At 38.8% G+C, this 19,839-nt stretch overlaps 1 protein-coding gene and 1 long non-coding RNA gene across 18 annotated transcripts in view; one reads left to right on the forward strand and one right to left on the reverse strand.

Annotated features, from left to right (window-relative positions):
* The window catches only part of PTPRD (protein tyrosine phosphatase receptor type D), a 1,779,541-nt gene that overhangs the window by 1,599,787 nt on the left and 159,915 nt on the right, over window positions 1-19,839 (forward strand). For all 17 annotated transcript variants that reach the window (XM_075931585.1, XM_075931599.1, XM_075931586.1 and 14 more), the window contains 3 exons: window positions 703-972; window positions 9,357-9,938; window positions 18,482-18,615. In XM_075931585.1, coding sequence (XP_075787700.1) covers window positions 703-972; window positions 9,357-9,938; window positions 18,482-18,615 — 986 coding nt within the window. The remainder of the gene's footprint in view (window positions 1-702; window positions 973-9,356; window positions 9,939-18,481; window positions 18,616-19,839) is intronic.
* Window positions 3,094-18,769, reverse strand: LOC142829822 (uncharacterized). The gene is made up of 3 exons (XR_012904640.1): window positions 18,637-18,769; window positions 6,097-6,280; window positions 3,094-3,146 (listed from the first exon to the last, which is right to left on the reverse strand). It is a non-coding gene; the product is annotated as an uncharacterized LOC142829822 (long non-coding RNA).

A 19,839-nucleotide genomic window follows, 5' to 3' on the forward strand; every position in this document is an offset into this window, starting at 1 on the left:
TGAGCATGATTCTCTACAGATTCTGTTGTTTGCTTGCCTGCATGACCAAATCCAGTACTCATATTAGCTTTGCCTTGTTTCTTCTCCTGTGACTATATATATTTTTCTATGTTTGTTTCAGTGTTAGTGTGAGGTCTTGAGGCTGCATCCACTTTGAGTCTGAAAGCAAATCAAATTGCACTTTCAGTGTACTGTAGGTGATGCGTTCCAGGGCTGTGATGTGACAATGTGGTCCAGCACATTTATTCACATCAACTGGAAGTACGCAGCATTGAAGTTGGTTTTGGTACTCAACTCAAGCATGCTGTTAACCCTCCAGTTTTCTTCTGTGCATATTATATATGTGTGTATATGCATTCTAACTACATGCATATATATAGATATATATGTGTGTGTGTGTGTGTGTGTGTATCTTTTGCATGGTGTTTGTGTATTGTTAGTATACAGTTAGTCAATTGTGGGCCCCAGTAGGTCTGAATCAACTTTGTATGAATGTGTCTAATGATATCAACAAGTAAATACAGAATACATTTACTTTGTGTGCAGACAATATACTTGTATAGTCTGTATATTTTATTTTTTTAGCAAATTACAATAACATGTTTAAACTGTTAAATTGTGTCTGTACTGTGCATGTCGTCTATATGAAAGTCTCATTTTCCCTTTTTGTATATGTTATTACTATTTTGTGTTTTGTTCCAGTTCGCCGGGTCCCACCAAGGTTCTCTATCCCACCGACTAATCACGAGATCATGCCAGGAGGGAGTGTTAACATCACTTGTGTTGCCGTGGGGTCACCAATGCCCTATGTGAAATGGATGCTAGGGGCTGAAGATCTGACGCCCGAAGATGATATGCCAATAGGCAGGAATGTCCTTGAGCTTAATGATGTCAGGCAGTCTGCAAATTACACTTGTGTTGCTATGTCCACCCTGGGTGTTATAGAAGCAATAGCACAGATAACTGTCAAAGGTACTTTAAAATATATAATCTGTATATATGTAGGCATGACTTATTCTTTGTTTTTCTGATCCAGTTATTAAATATTGATCACTTCCTTAAAAAGATGCTTTGTATTAGCTTTAGGCCAAATTCTGGCCTCTAGTGCACAAGTGTTTTAAGTAGGGTGTGGCTGTACTTGGCTCCCTAGACTGGAATCACCTTGCTACCCACTGCATCCAGTGAAAGGAAATCTTATTTGTGGTGACTAGGTGCCGGCTCCTTGATGCTATCAGTCTTTCAACTACTCAGTCTCCTCTAGGCAAGTTAACAGTAGAGCAGGCTGTGCAGGTGGCGGAGTGGCACTGTATGTGAAAGGTAATGTGGAATCAAATGAAATAAAAATATTAAATGAATCAACATGTTCAATATAATTGCTATGGATAGTAATTCCATGCTCCAATAATAAGAATTTAGCAGTAGGGATATATTATCGACCATCTGACCAGGACAGTGATACTGACATTGAAATACTGAGGGAGATTAGAGAGGCTACCAAAATAAAGAACTCTATAATCATAGAATCATAGAACTGGAAGAGACCTCAGAAGGTCATCAAGTCCAGCCCCCTGCTCTAGGCAGGACCAATTCCAACTAAATCAACCCGGCCAGGGCTTTGTCAAGCCGAGACTTAAACACCTCTAGGGATGGAGACTCCACTACTTCCCTAGGTAACCCATTCCAGTGCTTCACCACCCTCCTAGTGAAATAGTTTTTTCTAATATCCAACCTGGACCTCTCCCACCACAGCTTGAGACCATTGCTCCTTGTTCTGCCATCTGTCACTACTGAGAACAGCCTCTCTCCATCCTCTTTGGAACCTCCCTTCAGGAAGTTGAAGACTGCTATCAAATCCCCCCTCACTCTTCGCTTCTGCAGACTAAAGAGACCCAAGTCCCTCAGCCTCTCCTCATAAGTCATATGCTCCAGCCCCCTTATCATATTGGTTGCCCTCCGCTGGACCCTCTCCAATGCGTCCACATCCTTTTTGTAGTGGGGGGCCCAGAACTGGACACAATACTCCAGATGCGGCCTCACCAAAGCCGAATAAAGGGGAATGATGACATCTCTGGATCTGCTGGCAATGCTCCTCTTAATGCAACCTAATATGCCATTAGCCTTCTTGGCTACAAGGGCACACTGTTGACTCATATCTAGCTTCTCATCCACTGTAACCCAGGTCCTTTTCTGCAGAACTACTACTTAACCGGTCGGTCCCCAGCTTGTAACTATGCTTGGGATTCTTCCATCCCAAGTGCAGGACTCTACACTTGTCCTTTTTGAACCTCATCAGATTTCTTGTGGCCCAATCCTCCAATTTGTCTAAGTCATTCTGTAACCCTATCTCTGCCCTTAAGCGTATCTACCTCTCCCCCCAGCTTAGTGTCATCCGCAAACTTGCTGAGGGTGCAATCCATCCCCTCATCCAGATCATTAATAAAGATATTGAACAAAACCGGTCCTAGAACCGAACCTTGGGGCCCTCCGTTAGAAACCGACCGCCATCCTGACATCGAGCCATTGATCACTACCTGCTGGGCCCGGCCTTCTAGCCATCTTTCTATCCATCTTACTGTCCATTTATCCAATCCACAATCCCTTAACTTGCTGGCAAGAATATTGTGGGAGACCGTATCAAAAGCCTTGCTAAAGTCAAGGTATATAACATCCACTGACTTCCCCATGTCCACCGAGCCAGTTACCTCATCATAGAAGCTAATTAGCTTGGTCAGGCACGACTTGCCCTTTGTGAATCCATGCTGACTATTCCTAATCACTTTCCTCTCATCCAAGTGCCTCAATATGGATTCCTTAAGGATCCCTTCCATGATTTTTCCAGGAACCGAGGTAAGCCTATAGTTCCCTGGATCATCCTTCTTCCCTTTTTTGAAGATGGGCACTACATTTGCCTTTTTCCAGTCATCCGGGATTTCTCCCGATCTCCACGACTTTTCAAAGATTATAGCCAAAGGCTCCACAATGACATTTGCCAACTCCCTCAGTACCCTCGGATGCACTAAGTCCGGACCCATGGATTTATGTACGTTTAGCTTTTCAAAATAGTTCCTAACCTGTTCTTTACCCACCACGGGCTGTCCAACTTCATCCCATCTTGCGTCACTTGGCGCAGAAGTCCAGGAGCCGACCTTGTCCGTGAATACAGAGGCAAAGAAAGCATTAAGTACTTCAGCTTTCCTCACATCATCTGTCACTAGGTTACCTCCTTCATCCATTAGGGGCCGCACACCTTCTCTGATCACCTTCTTCTTGTTAACATGCCTGTAGAAACCTTTCTTGTTATAATAATGAGAGATTTTAATTATCCTCATATTGACTGGATACATGTCACCACAGGAAGAGAAGCAGAGATAACATTTCTCAATGGCTTAAATGACTGCTTCTTGGAGCAACTGGTACAGGAATCCATAAGGGGAGAGGCAATTCTCGATTTAGTCCTGAGTGGAGCACAGGATCAGGTCCAGGAAATAACCATTACAGGACTGCTTGGGAATAGAGACCATAATATAATAATGTTTAACATTCCTGTGATGGGAAGAACACCTTAGTAGTCCAGCACTCTGGCATTTAATTTCAAAACGGGGAATTACACAAAAATGAGGAGGTTAGTTAAACAGAAATTAAAAGGCACAGTGACTAGAGCCAAATCCCTAAAAGCTCCATGGAAACTTTTTAAAGACACCATAGTAGAGGCCCAACTGAAATGTATACCCCAAATTTAAAAACATAGTAAGAGACCTAAAAAAGAGTCACCGTGGCTTAACCACCATGTAAAAGAAGCAGGGAGGGACAAAAAGGCATCTTTCAAGAAGTGGAAGTCTAATCCTAGTGAGATAAATAGAAAGAAACATAAACACTGTCAAATCAAGTGTAAAAATGTAATAAGAAAAGCAAAAAAAGATTTTGAGGAAAAGCTAGCCAAAAACTCAAAAAGAAATAGCAAAATGTTTTTTAAATACATTAGAAGCAGAATGCCTGCTAAAAAACCTGTGGGTCCCCTAGATGATCGAGATATAAACAGAGCAATCAAGGACAATAAAGCCATTGCAGAGAAACAAAATGATTTCTTTGCTTCAGTCTTCACGGCTGAGGATGTTAGGGAGATTCCCAAATCTTTGTGGGTGATGAATCTGAAGAGTTGTCCTGGATTGAAGTGTTATTAAGAGGAGGTTTTAGAACAAATAGAAAAAGAACTCAAATGGGAAATTGCTGAGCTATTATCTGTGGTTTGTAACCTATCCTTTAAATCAGCTTCCGTACCTAATGACTGAAAGGTAACTAATGTGACACCATTATTTAAAAAGGGCTCCAGAGGCGATCCTGACAATTACAGACCAGTAAATCTAACTTCAGTACCGGGCAAATTAATAGTAAAGAATAAAATTGTCAGGCATGTAGAAGAACATAATGTGTTGGACAAAAGTCAACATGGTTTCTGTAAAGGGAAGTCATGTCTTACTAATCTATTAGAGTTCTTTGAAGGGGTTAACAAACATGTGGACAAGGGAGATCCAGTAGATATAGTATACTTAGATTTTCAGAAAGCCTTTTACAAGTTCCCTCACCAAAGGCTCTTGTGTAAATTACATTGTCATGGGATAAGAGGGAAGGTCCTTTCATGGATTGAGAACTGGTTAAAAGACAGGAAACAAAGGGTAGGAATAAATGGTAAATTATCAGATTGGAGAGGGGTAACTAATGGTGTCCCCCAAGGGTCAGTCCTAGGACCAATCCTGTTCAACTTATTCATAAATGATCTGGAGAAAGGGGTAAGCAGTGAGGTAGTAAAGTTTGCGGATGATACAAAACTGTTTAGGATAGTCAAGACAGACGCAGACTGTGAAGAACTTCAAAAGGATCCCACCAAACTGAGTGATTGGGCAACAAAATGGCAAATGAAATTTAATGTGGATAACTATAAAGTAATGCACGTTGGAAAAAATAACCCCAACTATACGTACAGTATGATGGGGGCTAATTTGGCTACGACAAATCAGGAAAGAGATCTTGGCATTATCGTGAATAGTTCTCTGAAAACTTCCACACAGTGTGCAGCAGCGGTCAAAAAGGCAAATAGGATATTAGGAATTATTAAGAAAGGGATAGAAAATAAGACCCAGAATATCTTACTGCGCCTGTATAAAACTATGGTACGCCCACATCTTGAATACTGTGTACAGATGTGGTCTCCCCACCTCAAAAAAGATATTTTGGCCTTGGAAAGGGTTCAGAAAAGGGCAACTAAAATGATTAGGGGTTTGGAACGGGTCCCATATGAAGAGAGGTTAAAGCGACAGGGACTTTTCAGTTTAGAAAAGAGGAGACTAAGGGGGGATATGATAGAGGTATATAAAATCATTAGTGGTATGGAGAGGGTGAATAAAGAGAAGTTATTTATTAGTTTCCATAATAGAAGAACTAGAGGACACCAAATGAAGTTAATGGGTAGCAGGTTTAAAACTAATAAAAGAAAGTTCTTCACACAGCATGTAGTCAACCTGTGGAACTCCTTGCCAGAGGAGGCTGTGAAGGCTAGGACTATAACAGAGTTTAAAGAGAAGCTAGATAATTTTCTGGAGGTTAGGTCCATAAAAGGCTATTAGCCAGGGGATAGAAATGGTGTCTCTGGCCTCTGTTTGTCAGAGGCTGAAGAAGGATGGCAGGAAACAAATCACTTGATCATTGTCTTTGGTCCACCCCCTCTGGGGCACCTGGTGCTGGCCACTGTCGGCAGACAGGCTACTGGGCTAAATGGACCTGTGGTCTGACCCAGTACGGCTGTGTTTATGTTCTTATGTTCTTTGTAACAGTAGGTGCACCCCAATTCCTAGTCTCTTTGATTCATTCTCCTGTAATATCTAGCCCATGACACTGACTGCTCACAGAAATCCCTCCCTGAGGGAGCCAGGTTTACCAGTTTTACCTTAAATCGCCACTTTTGTGAGTGCTTACAATAAAACAAAAACACATTTATTTAAGAAAGAATAAAGTTTTATCTAGAAGCAAGAGAGTGTGATGTAAATAAATGTTTACAAAATGAAATTAAATCATAAAATTTGAACCTTGGTCTATACTTACCTCTTTTGGCCTAACAGAGTAGATTTCCCCCATCCTCCAAAGTTCAGTCTCTTGCATAATTGGCTGATTTCTCAAGAATCAAGATCCATATGTTCATGAAAGCACTCCCCCGTCGACAGGTGGTTTAGTCAGTGAATGAATAGTGCTTCCTCCTCCTCATCATACTGGAAATAGCCTTTTGTTTCTGTATCACAGACAAAGCAAACCCCTTGTAAATCTCCCTTTTTAAATCTTAAAGTAGTTTCAACAGTTTGTATTTACTTCTGAAGGTTTAGTATTGCACATGGTTAAGCTTTGCAAAACTAAACAAGACGGGATGACAATTCCAGCTTTCCCAAGGCACATTGTCTTCTGATGACTAATTTCTACTCCAAGTCCGTAAAGCATATTTTCAATATTAATACATATTCCTTCAATATTACCTGCATGCACTTCTCACAATGATCAAGAATCTTGACAAGCTTTTTGTAGCTATCTTCTACACTTTACTCTTTGGCTATGTCTAGACTGAAAGCCTCTTTCGAAAGAGCCTCTTTCGAAAGACACTTTCGAAAGAGCCTCTTTCGAAAGAGATCGTCTAGACTGCACATTGAACTTTCGAAAAAGCGGCTTGCTTTTTCGAAAGAAAGCATCCAGTGAGTCTGGATGCTCTCTTTCGAAGAAGCCCTATTTACATTGAAGAACGCCTTCTTTCGAAAGAGGAACTTTCGAAAGAAGGCGTTCTTCCTCGTGAAATGAGGTTTACCGCCATCGAAAGAAAAGCCACGTTCTTTCAATTTAATTTCGAAAGAACGCGGCTTGAGTCTGGACGCAGGGGAAGTTTTTTCGGAAAAAGGCTACTTTTCCCAAAAAAAACCCTGAGTCTGGACACAGCCTTTATGGCCAAATGCACTTCACATGTTTGTTTGGTGTGTGAGTTTGTCTGGTCTGAAGTGAGAGCTGTTTGCAAAGAATGTGGGTTCCATGTAGGCTTACCACATTTGAGGTTTCTAGAAAGAGGAGAGAAAGGGACATTAAAGAGGGGGTTCACTTGGGGGAACTGGCAGTGATATTTAGGGGGGTACTAGAGAGATGTATATGTGTTGGGAAGGTAACCTAAGGGTCCTGGAGGGCATACCTGTGGCAACGGATACTCAGTGGAGGCGGGAAGCAGTATCATTCCCTGTCAAGGCAGCAAGATGGCTAGTGTGCGCTCAGGACCCAGCACCAGCTTTCAGTCAGTATCTCCCTTGTAGGCCTTCTCACAGAGCTGGGAACTAGAGCAGCAGGAGAATGGACCAGTCAGCTGGGGAGGTAGGGAGGGACCAACTGGAAAGCAGATTAATTGGGGCTGTTTCTGAGCTTTAAATTCTGTTCTGCAGAAACCCCAGACTTTGACTCTTTATCACAGAAATTCACCTTCATGAAGAGCAGACTACCAAAAAAGAGATCATGTCCAATAAAACCAACCCTATCTCCATCTCATGCAGGGGTGCAACTCCAATGCCCAAGTTGTGATGCCTTGAAATATGTGGAGAGCTGAATGATTTAGGGCTGGTTCTAAAACCAGCGCCGACTCTATTGCTGCTTAATGTGTACTTTTAAAGTATTGTGCCCTGCCCCCAGGGCCTGCTGGTAGATCTACCCCTGGTTCTCTGCAAGATTTCATTGGCTAGTCCAAAAGGATAAAAAGCAGATATAGACTATGACTAATTTCTGGGCATGTTTCCTGGACAGTAAGGGCTCCCTCTTCACTCTGCTAAACAATGCATAATCTCATATGTTCAAAGAGAAAAGGAATCCAAAAGCAACTATTGTTGTATTGTCATTTGTAAATAACAGGTTTTCCTTAGCAATAGCCACTTCTTTTTTGTATGAAGAAAAATGCAATGTGTATGGGACACAAAGTCAGAAACAGAACTAGAGGATTTAAATAAGAGCTTTTGTAGGCTGATTTTATTTCCACCGTGGTTGGATACTGCCCAAGCAATACAAGTACCAGAGATGTATACAATTCACGGTTGACTAAATTAAAATATATTTGTGCTTCAGTATGCAGCTAATTGAAACTGGTTCTATAATTGTCTTTTCAGATAATTGTTTTACAAAGTTCCTACATTTTGAAAAGTTTTGTTAGTAAGCAGTAATTTAGGAGGAAATAGGTTTTTAAGAATAGCTACAGAAAATTATTTAGGGCTAGATTGTGATTTGAAGTACATGCCTGTGCAACAGATAAAACAAATGAGAATAACCCCTTTAAATCTCTGCGTGGTCTGTCTGGACCTTTCATACAGGCACACATAGCAATAAGTAAGTCCTATATACCTACTTACTCCCTCTTCAGGATATGTAATGATAAATGAGTGAGGGAGGGGCAGAATGGTATCTATGCTACCAACTCCTTGGCCAGTGCAACTAGAGCAGGGTGTATTACAGTTAGTTAGCTGCTGATGTTGATGTTCCACCCAGAGAAAGGATGAAGCAGGAAGATTTGTGACTGGAAAGTGTCCTAGGGTGATGCAGCTCAGGGATGTGCCTGAGCTGAGTTTTGAGCACACTCTGGTAGTTCTGATTGTCCTAATCTCACAGTGACTACTGGAGGAAATCCGGATGTTTTCTTCCTTTTAGGACCAAACCTTATAGTAGAGTCGCACTTAGGAACAAAGCCTTGTTCTTTGCATTTGGTCCATATGGCCTGTTCCTGCTTTACCAAAATTATAAAGTACAGATTATGGCAGCAATAATATCTGTAGATAAGCAAACCTTTCATTTCGTTACTGTGTTTTGCTACCTTCATTCTAGCTAAATCAAGAGCCATATACTTTTCAAAAGCAACAGTGGTTAAAAGTTGATGGCCTGATTTTCAGAGTTATTGGTTCCCTACCACTCCTGTTGAGTTCATTGGAAGCCAAATGTATCAGTCCCTCTGAAAATCAACCCTTACCCATGCACACTCTGTCTCTGCAAGGCTGTTGATGTGTAAATGCTTAGTGGATGCATGGTAAAAATCATGAATATGGCCGTGCATCAGAAGACTTTTTTAACGTGGGACTTGAAATATTTGTGTGTTCTCTGCTAGGCTTCTGAAGTAAATAACAGTACTATAAGATTTGCTATTAAATAGTTTTATTCTAAATAGGGGGCATAGTGCCCCCCAAAGTAACTACATTTCAGCTCATTTGAGACCATGATTTTCTTTGTTTGATTTCAATCATTCTTGAAAAATAAAGAATTAATGATATGTGCAGTATATTAACTTGATTGTATGGTATTATTTTTAGCCTTACCCAAACCTCCGGGAACTCCTGTGGTGACAGAAAGCACAGCAACAAGCATAACATTGACTTGGGATTCCGGGAACCCCGAGCCAGTCTCATACTACATAATCCAGCATAAACCTAAAAATTCTGAGGAACTGTATAAAGAAATTGATGGTGTGGCTACAACACGGTATAGTGTTGCAGGTCTAAGCCCATATTCAGAATATGAATTCAAGGTAGTTGCTGTTAATAATATTGGACGGGGCCCACCCAGTGAACCAGTGTCAACAAGGACCTCAGAACAAGCACCATCTAGTGCACCTCGCAGTGTACAGGCTCGTATGTTGAGCTCAACTACAATTTTGGTACAATGGGAAGAACCCGAGGAACCAAATGGCCAAATTCAAGGATACAGAGTTTATTACACCATGGACCCCACCCAACATGTTAATAACTGGATGAAACACAATGTGGCTGACAGCCATATCACCACTATTGGAAATTTAGTACCACAGAAAACATACTCTGTGAAGGTTCTTGCTTTTACTTCTGTCGGGGATGGACCCCTTTCTACTGACATTCAAGTCATCACTCAGACAGGAGGTAAGACTGCAATATGGTGGAATGAACTAGAAACCTCTAGAAAATGGGAAGTGAGTAAGTGAGCAAGCGAGGGGATTTCTACACTAGGAAATTATTTCAAAATAATAAAATCGAAATGACAAAATAACAAAAAAATCAAAATAGTGAGTATCCAGTATGGGGAAGCCTCAAAATTAGTCTGAGGCAGGCTCCATTATTTTGGACACGCTAACTCAATTTAGAGACCCAGGAAGCACTAGTGAGTAATTACTTCGACTTACTCTGGGGAATAGTTATTTCAAAATAACAGCACTGGAGTATTCACAGTAATGCTATTTTGAAATAACTATTTTGAAATAAGCATTATTCCCCGAGGAAAGCAGGAGTACAGATTTTGAAATAACCATCCTGTTATTTCCAAATAATGGGCTTGGTAGTGTGGACATTCTGCTTGTTATTTTAAAATAAGGGGGATTATTTCAAAATAACTCCCTAGCGTTGACCAGGGCTGGGTGGGTGGGTGAATGAGTGAGTATCTTTTCCTTTTTATCTTCCAAAATGCTGCCTGTTAAAGGGCATCATTCACAGATCATCTTCTGCCATTCCACAGCCCTTGCAATCATTAAAATGGAGGAAATTATTTCTGTAGCATGGAATCTTCCATTCCTTTTTTCCAACCATGTATAAATCTCAGTCAGCTCTATCAAAGTAATAAAATTCTCAGTGAGACTGTCACTGAGGAGAAATCTAAATGTTGTGGCCTTTGCTTGGCTGCACCAGGACCTCTGATGTTTGTCCAGTAGTCATTTAGCTGACATTTTTGCTGGCTTTGTCCTTGAATTTTATGTGGAGTTGATTTCAATTTAGCTTGCTTACAGGGTCTCATATGTTAGATCTTTTTTGTTAACATTGACTTGTTAAAATACAGGTGTAATACCCATATGTATACACATTCATATACATATTTCTCTCTGCATTGAAAATGCTTCAAATCATATTAGAACAGTATATATGCACATAGAAGCATATCCACACACTTCTGATTTCTAAATCTCCATTTTCCACTTTTAAACAGAAAGCGCCACAGCTCTAGATAAACACAGTCACTATTTCCTTTTTTTAATGTTTGCAAGTAGGTTTTGTTTGATTACGAGATCTTTAGGTCTAGGAGTTCATTTTATTATCAAATCACTAGCAAGCCCCATGAAATATATTGCAAAGAATATTTATGGAATCAAAAACCAGAAATTCTGGTTTGTTAAACTGCAAAAGTATTGTATTGTTTCTGTATGGAATAAAAACTGCCTGTTGCTCAGTGCCCTAGAACAAGATGTGTGTTGTATTGCATAGTTCAGTGATCATCTAGAAACATAGAATTCAACTTGTAAGCAAAGTTAATGCTAGTGGAGTTTCTTATAATAGAAGTTCAAAATCCCATAACTTTTGAAAAACAGGTCTCAAAAATATAACTCAAGATAGTGGATCAAACTCTGCTATTGTTTATCTAAATACAAATCCTATGACTTCTGTGGAGTTGCATGTATGTAAATGGAGAACAGAATTTAATCCTCTACTGTACAACTATGGGGAAACATGTGTATGGTTTTTAAAAATATTAAATGTATTACATTTATAAAAAAGTTGAAGTTATTTATTAGCATTTCTAATATACCTACTGTCATTGTGATTGAGGTTTGTATTTATATTTAGATAGTAAATACTTATTTTGACTTTAGATGTATTTGTAACATTTTTCAGAGACTAGTCTTAAGGTTGCCATATTGCTCTCCCTTTTTAGCTCTTAGCATGATAGATTATATTAAAAGGATGCACAGCAAGCAGTTAATCTATTTTGTTCACTGAGGATCTGATCCTGCTCTGTTTGAGTTCATTAGGAGTTTGCCATTAACTTCACCAGAGCACCAGGGTCAGGCCCTGGACTGCTTTCTGCTGTGGTCCAATTGGACTGACCCAAGTCATGTTACTGTATGTACTTATGGAGGAGTTCTAAATGTATTTATATATTTCTGGCATCATTGCTAAAACTGCATAATTTAACATGCCCTCCTGTGCTGTTCCTTTTGCTGCTGTAACATGAAGATGTCATGATGATAATGAGGCTATTGTGGAGTGATGCTCAATGCCAGTGTTTTTCCTTTGGGAACTGACTTGACCTGACATTTTTATTTTTATGGTGTCTCATAAAAATGACAGTTGTGAGAGAGGAAAGGCTTTTAAAAGCATGAGCCTGATGGAAAAGATATGGAACCATGTGAACATTTACAATCAACAGGATGGGAATAGGGAAGTAGGACCTAATACACCACTCCAGCAGGGGTGCTTCAACTAGGGATGTTGGGCTACAGCAGCACCCCCTAACTAGAGGTATTTTCTATCATATACTGGGTTTACAGTTTTGTTCAATGGCTTTCTGCACCTACACTATAAGAATTATTCCAATGCCATTGCACTCCATCTTAGAGCACCACCAAATTTTAGGAAAGTTTTACAACTGAACCTAGATCTGGATCCAAATGTTGTGAATGGTCCATCTTTATAATGAAAGTAACGAAAGCTTCAGTTACATATGATCCCTAAAAATTTGAATATTTAAATTAGGATCTGTATTTTGTGGATTGACACTCTCTCTCTTTCTCCCTCCCTCCTTTCCTCCCTTTCGCTCTCTCTCTCTCTCGTGCGTGTGTGTGTGTGTATTAAAATATACAGAGAGAGAGAGAGAACCATCAGAACCATGACCTGGAATGGTTCCTGGATTTTCCCAGGCTGGTGAACCGTAGCCAGAGAGCATCACATCCTAGATTTAATATCAAACTAATCCAGAACAAAGCAATTCAATTAAGATTTTTGTCTATAGACATTTAATTTTTTTCTTTTATTTTCCATCAAAAATATGATTTTTCCCCATGGTATGTTGTAGAATTCTCCCAAGTTGCTGTGGTTCAGCTTCATGTGAGGGGGTGAGGTAAATTATTGTAGTTCTCTAACTAAGGGGCCTAACATTTGTTACTTACTGTTCAAAGCAGTGGATCAAATATATATTTAAGTGTCTTGTCCAGAAAAGGGAATTTTAACTTCTAGGATAGAATAGCAATTTATATTTCTTTCTTTTTTGTTTGAGGACAGCTGTTTCTTTCCAGTGAGCAGTTGGAAGTGTTATCTTTATTCACTAAGAAACAGCAAGTTTTTTAAAAGAGTAGTTTAAATGTATTCTCTGATATTGTTTTCCTGACATTTTGTTAACTACAGTAAATCCCAGCAGATGACATCCTAGTTTACATTTCAGTTCTTTCACCATAAATCTTGGAAAGCCTCTTGATCTTATATTATGGAGTTGTCAGCAGTAACTCCATAGTTAATGGTGCGTTCAGTTTTAAAGTTGGGATTTCAGGTTGTCATTAATTAAAGCAAATATTTGCCATTTGTGGAAAGTCACAAGTAAACATTTTTAACAATTTAAGATTTTAAAGGAGTTTTAAAATAATTCCCTTTCAGAAAGTAAGGACACGTATCTAGCATGCTTTTATATTCCTGTACCTAACAATTGCCTTGTTTTTAATATTTTTACATTTAACATGTAGGGGTTAATTTAAAACAAATGAAAACAGCAAATAATTAGAAGTCTTCATCACTATTATGATTTTATGCCATAGAAGCAAATGGATAAAAATGAAAAGCTAACATTTAAAAAAAAAATGCAGGTATCTTGCCAACATAGAAAATGTTAAAGACACTTTGAATAAGGAAAACTGAATACCGGTAGGTTTGTACAGAAAGGCTCTGCAATGTTAAAATCAATGGGAGCTTGGGGTAGAGGCTGTGTTTAGAGCCCCCTAGCTACTGCTATGCATAGGAACCAGAACGGGAACATGCTTCCCAGGAGCCACACAATGTGAATGTTCAGCCAGCTCTGCCGCACAGCACTCACAAAAGGCAGTCAACAGCAGTGCTGACCAAAGCCACCAGGATCCCTTTTTGACCAGGTATTCTGGTTGAAAACCTAATACCTAGTCACCGTAATAAAGGGTCTCTGAGCCAAAACTCATCTATTTCCTGGCCTTTATATGATTTTTTGCACACTAGCAACAACATTACTACTTCTTCTGTTCGAATGCCCAGCTTCCTTCTCCTGTTCTGTTCCTCTGCTTCCCTTTCTCAATTTTTCCTCTTCTCCTTTTACTCTACCCTTTTCTTTCCCTTCTGTTTTCCTTTTATTTGTTCTTTGAGGCTGGCTTTTTAAATTTTACTTTAAACTGAAAATTCGAACATTTGTTTTACAAGACACAGCAGCATGCTCTTCTTGCTCTGTTTGTTCTTCACTCTCTTCTTGTGTTATCTCTGGCCTCTCATTCCTTTGATGTTACTTTTCTATCCTCCTACTCAATTCATTCTTTGCATACTTGGTTTATTTGCGTCCCCACTTCCTTCCTTGATAGTCTCTTCTCTTCCTCCCTTACTCTCCTTCTCAATACCCAAATAACTGAGTTAAGTGACACATTGGGCTAATCTGTGTGTGTGTTTTAAAAAAAATACCTGCTCAAAAAATAACACGTCTCCTGAAACAGTGAATTAATAAGTATTTTGAGCTCTGTAATATAAAATACTGTGAAGAATGCCGGAAATGTAAAGCGCAGATTACTGTGGACCTTTAACTTGACTATCAGAGAGCGCAGTGTGAAATGGCTGTATAATAACTTCTCTAGAATTGAACTGACCATGAACCATAAAGACTCTCAGACATAGCTTTCTTTGTTTTTTCAATCATACAAACTATTTTCTACAAGTGTCTCTCTCTCTATATATATATATATAAAGTATTTTCTGTCATGCAGTAAAATTATGTCATCAGGCTCTCTGGCTGCAAAAGCAGCCAGGAGGGGGGGGGGGGGGGGATTAGCAAGCTTAGTGAGCAGTGGGCATAGCCCCTTAGTAAATGTTTTAAATATTTTTGAGGTTTTGCCATCAATTTTTATTGCACTTTAGCATTGCTAGCTTTCCTTAACTGCGACAGCAGATGATTTGCAGGTTTTGAGATTTTTGACAAAATGTGCTGTTCATTTACATTCTTTAAACATACTATAGTTGATTATTCTTCAATATTAGCACTCAAGAGTTAAAACTAGAATTCTAAGGACTGAGAAACCTCCAGACTTATTTGTATGAGTTACTTATGTGTTAAGGGAGAGAGTAGACACAGGATGAATATGCTGTCTGTTTACTTTTAATTATGGTGTGTACTATGCAGAGATAATGTAATATTTTAACAAAATTGAGTATCAAGTGACAAAAAAAGAGAAAAGATGTGGGCCATTTATTCCTACACTCTAAAAGCTTCTTAGGAATAACTTTATAAGTTTCTTAGCAAACACAAAATTTGGCCCTTTCCCACGTCACTCATGTTTAACTCCTTCATGCCCATTTCCAGAATCTCTGACTCCTGAAATGAGTGGAAAAGTTATCATTGTATTTTCTTAATTTGTACTCAGTTTGGACTGTGCTTATACAACTCCCTTAGGCTTTGATTCACTTCGACAAGTACTGTAGTACTAGCAGTACTTTATTGTTTCTGGTTTAGTATTTTGTTTGTTGTATCTCTCTCTGTTTTGTTGTGGAGTTGTACAGAAGCCAACCTTTCCTGCACTCCCTCCCACTCCAAAACAATTTCAGACATTGAGTAAAAATAGAAAATATCTGCCAGAAACTAATAAAACCTGGTAGGGTAAGTTTCACTGTCTAGTCAACGTCCCATGAAATTTTACATAAATCCCATCTTTAAGATCGGAAACAAGGACTACAAGGAAAAATCCTTAAATAGAGAGATGTTAGAGATGAGTGTCTCTCAACATATGCTCACTTGAAACCAAGGAACCTTTCTTCACCCCACCCTAGAAGTGTTTTACCTATTAGCATGGCCAGTGTGTCCTATTTAGTTCTCCTAGCTTCCTAGGAGACTACAAGGAAATTATGAATCTTGAAGTGGAAATAATTCAGGACCTGAGTGGATTATTTGATTTGTCCCGCACAAAAACTGCTTGATTACTTTTTGCAGCTGTCAGATTATAGACAGCATCTCTTATGGAGTTGTTTTGGCCTTTCATGTGTTTGGAGGAAGGAAGTTAATCTCTGTGGCTCAGATTTTTGAAGGGCTTAATGCTTCTAAAACTTTCTATATGGCATCCCTAATATCATGAGATAGTTATGTTGGTCTCACAAAAGAAATGAGGCATCCTTTTGAACCACACCATAACTGTGAGCTAGAATTTTTAACACGGTTAATTTTATTCTTTATGGCAGCAACTGCAGCTCACATGGTAAGTGATAGTAAGGTTTTAGGGACTCTAATCAACTTTGCATAAAGTCCCATAAGGACACAAGGGGATGTTATTGACTCTCCTTAGATTCCTGATAAAGGTAGTATTGGACTCATACCATAATTGGTTGGTTAATCTGCCAATATTCTTCCCAATATTTGGGCTCATCCAACTAAGGCTCTGATAGTACTGTGTCATCCATTTTTGTTATGTCGAGCAGGCACAGTCTCGGTGAGAGTCCACCTGCCTTTTTCCTTCATTGATACCATTGCATATGGGACAATCTATGTCAACAAGGAATGTGTCCAAATGGCTTTCTGAACTCCATGGCTCATCATTATGCTTTGGCAGGCTGACAATGCAATTCCAAAGTCACTTTAAGCCATATTTAGTAGGAGGCAAATTGCAACTACCACCAGTTGGTTCCTATCCAAGAGAGTTGTAAGGCAGCCACATGGAGCTCTTTGCATACATTTATACAATATGACTTGGACTCAGCATCATGACAGTAATGCAAGTTACACCTAGTGATATTATAGAACCTGCTTCCAAATCAGGAGTAGTCCAATTCTACTAGCATCTTGCTTCAAATTTGTATGTCCCATTAATATATTTCTTCTGCTACTTATGTACTTAAAGTGATTTGTCACTATTTGCCATGGTTTCCCATTCTATTTCTTATATCGGTGTTTTTCAATGACATTCTTGGAGCTTTTTAATATCCCCACAGTGGTCATTTATTACACCAGGTACCTTTCGGAGAAAAAAGATAATTACTCTGTTTTTATTCTTGTTCTCTGAAGATATATAGTTACATTGGATTACTAATCACTCTGACACATTCTTTCAGAGTGGGAGAGAAGATTTTTTTTCTCTTATCCCATTTTGTCTTTCTGTTTTGTCCTGTTTACTTCACTGTGGACTGATGATAGGCAATTACAAGCTATTAAAAGTCTATACAGGCAAATTAACCTCTCCTGTTAGCTCATGATCTACTTATTTAAAACTTAGAAGGCAAATCCAAGCTAACATATTTAACCAGTTATGAGCTTTCTAAACTCCATAGCTCTAGTGTTTCTCTGTGGCACCTAAAAATCTGCGGGCCTAAATATTATGGGCCTAAGTATCATGGGCAGTTGGAAAAAAGCATCTCCTTACTATACTCTGTGATAAATTGGTCAAGAGGTCCATCAGCAACAAAAGAAACATGACACTTCCAGATGCCATTTTTGAAGAGTAACCACACTTTGTAAGTCAACTTTTCTGTGTGTGAGCTCCTCCTTAAAAAACAAGGATATGTTTATTCTCTTAATTGCTTGCTTGTTTAGCAAACTTGTTTTGTATTTGGAATTCTCTATGATGACTTCAGTTCTTTTTCTGACCATTTTTTCCCACCTTGTACATAACGTGTTTTATTTCACACACAATTTATTTTTTGCCCCAGCTCACATAAGCTGTTTCAGTAGGTATAATAGCCTTTATTTACACTATAATTATTAGGAGTAGCATTACTGTAAGCCAGTGGTTCTCAACCAGGGGCACGTGTATCTCTGGTGACACAGAGGTCTTCCAGGGGGTACATCATTACAACAGGCTACGTTAAAAAGCATTAGCAAAGTTAGTACAAACTAAAATTTCATAAAGATAGTGACTTGTTTATTCTCTTCTGTATATGCTAAAATGTAAATGCAGTGTTTATATTCTAGTTAATTCATTTTACAGTTACATGGTAAAAATGAGAAAGTAAGTGCTGTGAAAATTTTGTATTTCTGAGTGTGATTTTGTAAGCAAGAAGTTTTTAAGTGAGGTGAAACTTGGGGGTACTCAAGACAAGTCAGACTCCTAAAAGGGGTACAGTAGTTCAGAAAAGTTGAGAGCCACCGCAGTAAGCTGTTAAACAAGTGTCAATCGTCCACTTGTAAAATGGCAGTATTTCTTTGGTTTGTATGTTGTTTCTTTGTGTATAGTTTTTGAGGAACTTTTAAATAATGTAGGATACAGGCACTGTGTAAAATATCAGCTGATGATATAAGCATACTATAATATACTTTTGTGTGTGTGTGTAGTATCTATTTCTTTCTTAGAACAGCTACATCAACTAACTTATCAAGTTCAGTAATTAAAGCAAAAGATATTACTGTGCCAAGTACTACAATGGTAATTTAAACTATTTCAACACAAATATTGAACAATAGAAATAAATAGGTGGTAACACTGTATAACTTTCCCCTTTAGTGCCAGGTCAACCACTGAACTTCAAAGCAGAACCTGAATCTGAAACAAGCATATTACTTTCTTGGACCCCTCCCCGCTCTGACACCATTTCCAGCTATGAACTGGTTTACAAAGATGGGGACCAGGGTGAAGAGGTAAATCAAAATGTTACTCACCTTTTGTATTTCTTTAATGGAGTAAGACATGAAAGGCTGTAATGGTTTAGAAATACAAGCTTAGCTGGTTTCCTAGAACGTTGACATTAAATGGTTTGTTAAACAGAGCAACCAGCTTGATGGCAGATTCTGAGCACTTTGTACCAGCAGGTTCTGTGGCTATTGTCCAAGAAAAACTTTATGGATGTGGATGGAAAGACAGGCATGAAGGTTGCTCCTGTACCAAAGGGGTAATGACGGTGGAGACTGTCTAAGCCTGCACTGCAGTCATAGACTTTGCCCAGCTCCTAGGAATGACACAGGAAGAATCCAAGCCTCTTTGTGGGGCCAGGATTTCACCCATAATGAATAACTGTTTCTGTTAGTCAACAACTAGGGATCTTTTAAAAAGTGATTGTTACTTTTTAGTGTGCTTTGGGAAGAAAATATATTTTCTAATCATAACATTCTTCTCTTAGATGTTGTTTGCTCTTTATGAACAACTAGCATTTAAAATGTTTCTTTGGGTTTGATTTTTAAATCAATCTTTAAAAAAAAAGTCTCTTCTTATTTTTTCTGTTCAATTGAATAAAGCTGATTTCCGATGCAAAGAATGAGAGTGTTGGTCTCAGGAGACTGTAGGAGAGTGCTAGACTTGTCAGTGCCCTCCTGCATCATCATCTTCTTGCTGTTTTGGGAATACAGCAAACGCTGGTTACTGCTACTTCACTGAGTTTAGGTTTTTTGAAGTTTTTCACATGTACTGAAGACATGTAAGCATGCACTCAGCAGCTAATAAGACTGCTATAGGAGAGTTCCAGATCTTTTAATTCCACATGTGATATATACCCCTATCTGAACATGCACTATGACTGATAACAGATGCTTGATAAGATTTATACCGCTAGAAGAATTTGCTTTCTAAGATTTTGCATGTACATTTAACAATAGGCTAATCTTAAATCCAAGATCACCCATCCCATAAAAGTACCATTTCCTAGGAATGATGAGTACACATAGGTAAGTAGATCAGACTCTATTCATCCATCAGTATCCAGTTGTGCTTTTAAATTTCAAATACAATTATTTGAGTCCCTTTACACCATCAAACAAAATTTTTCCATGGCAGAATGATCCATTGAACTACTTTTTTATAAAAAAAATTCATTCTGCATTTATTTATGTATGTAGGTAATAGATTCACTTTCCTTTTATTGTTTGGTT

The sequence above is a fragment of the Pelodiscus sinensis genome, chromosome 6, assembly GCF_049634645.1.
Source record: "Pelodiscus sinensis isolate JC-2024 chromosome 6, ASM4963464v1, whole genome shotgun sequence".
NCBI classification, from domain to species: domain Eukaryota; kingdom Metazoa; phylum Chordata; order Testudines; family Trionychidae; genus Pelodiscus; species Pelodiscus sinensis.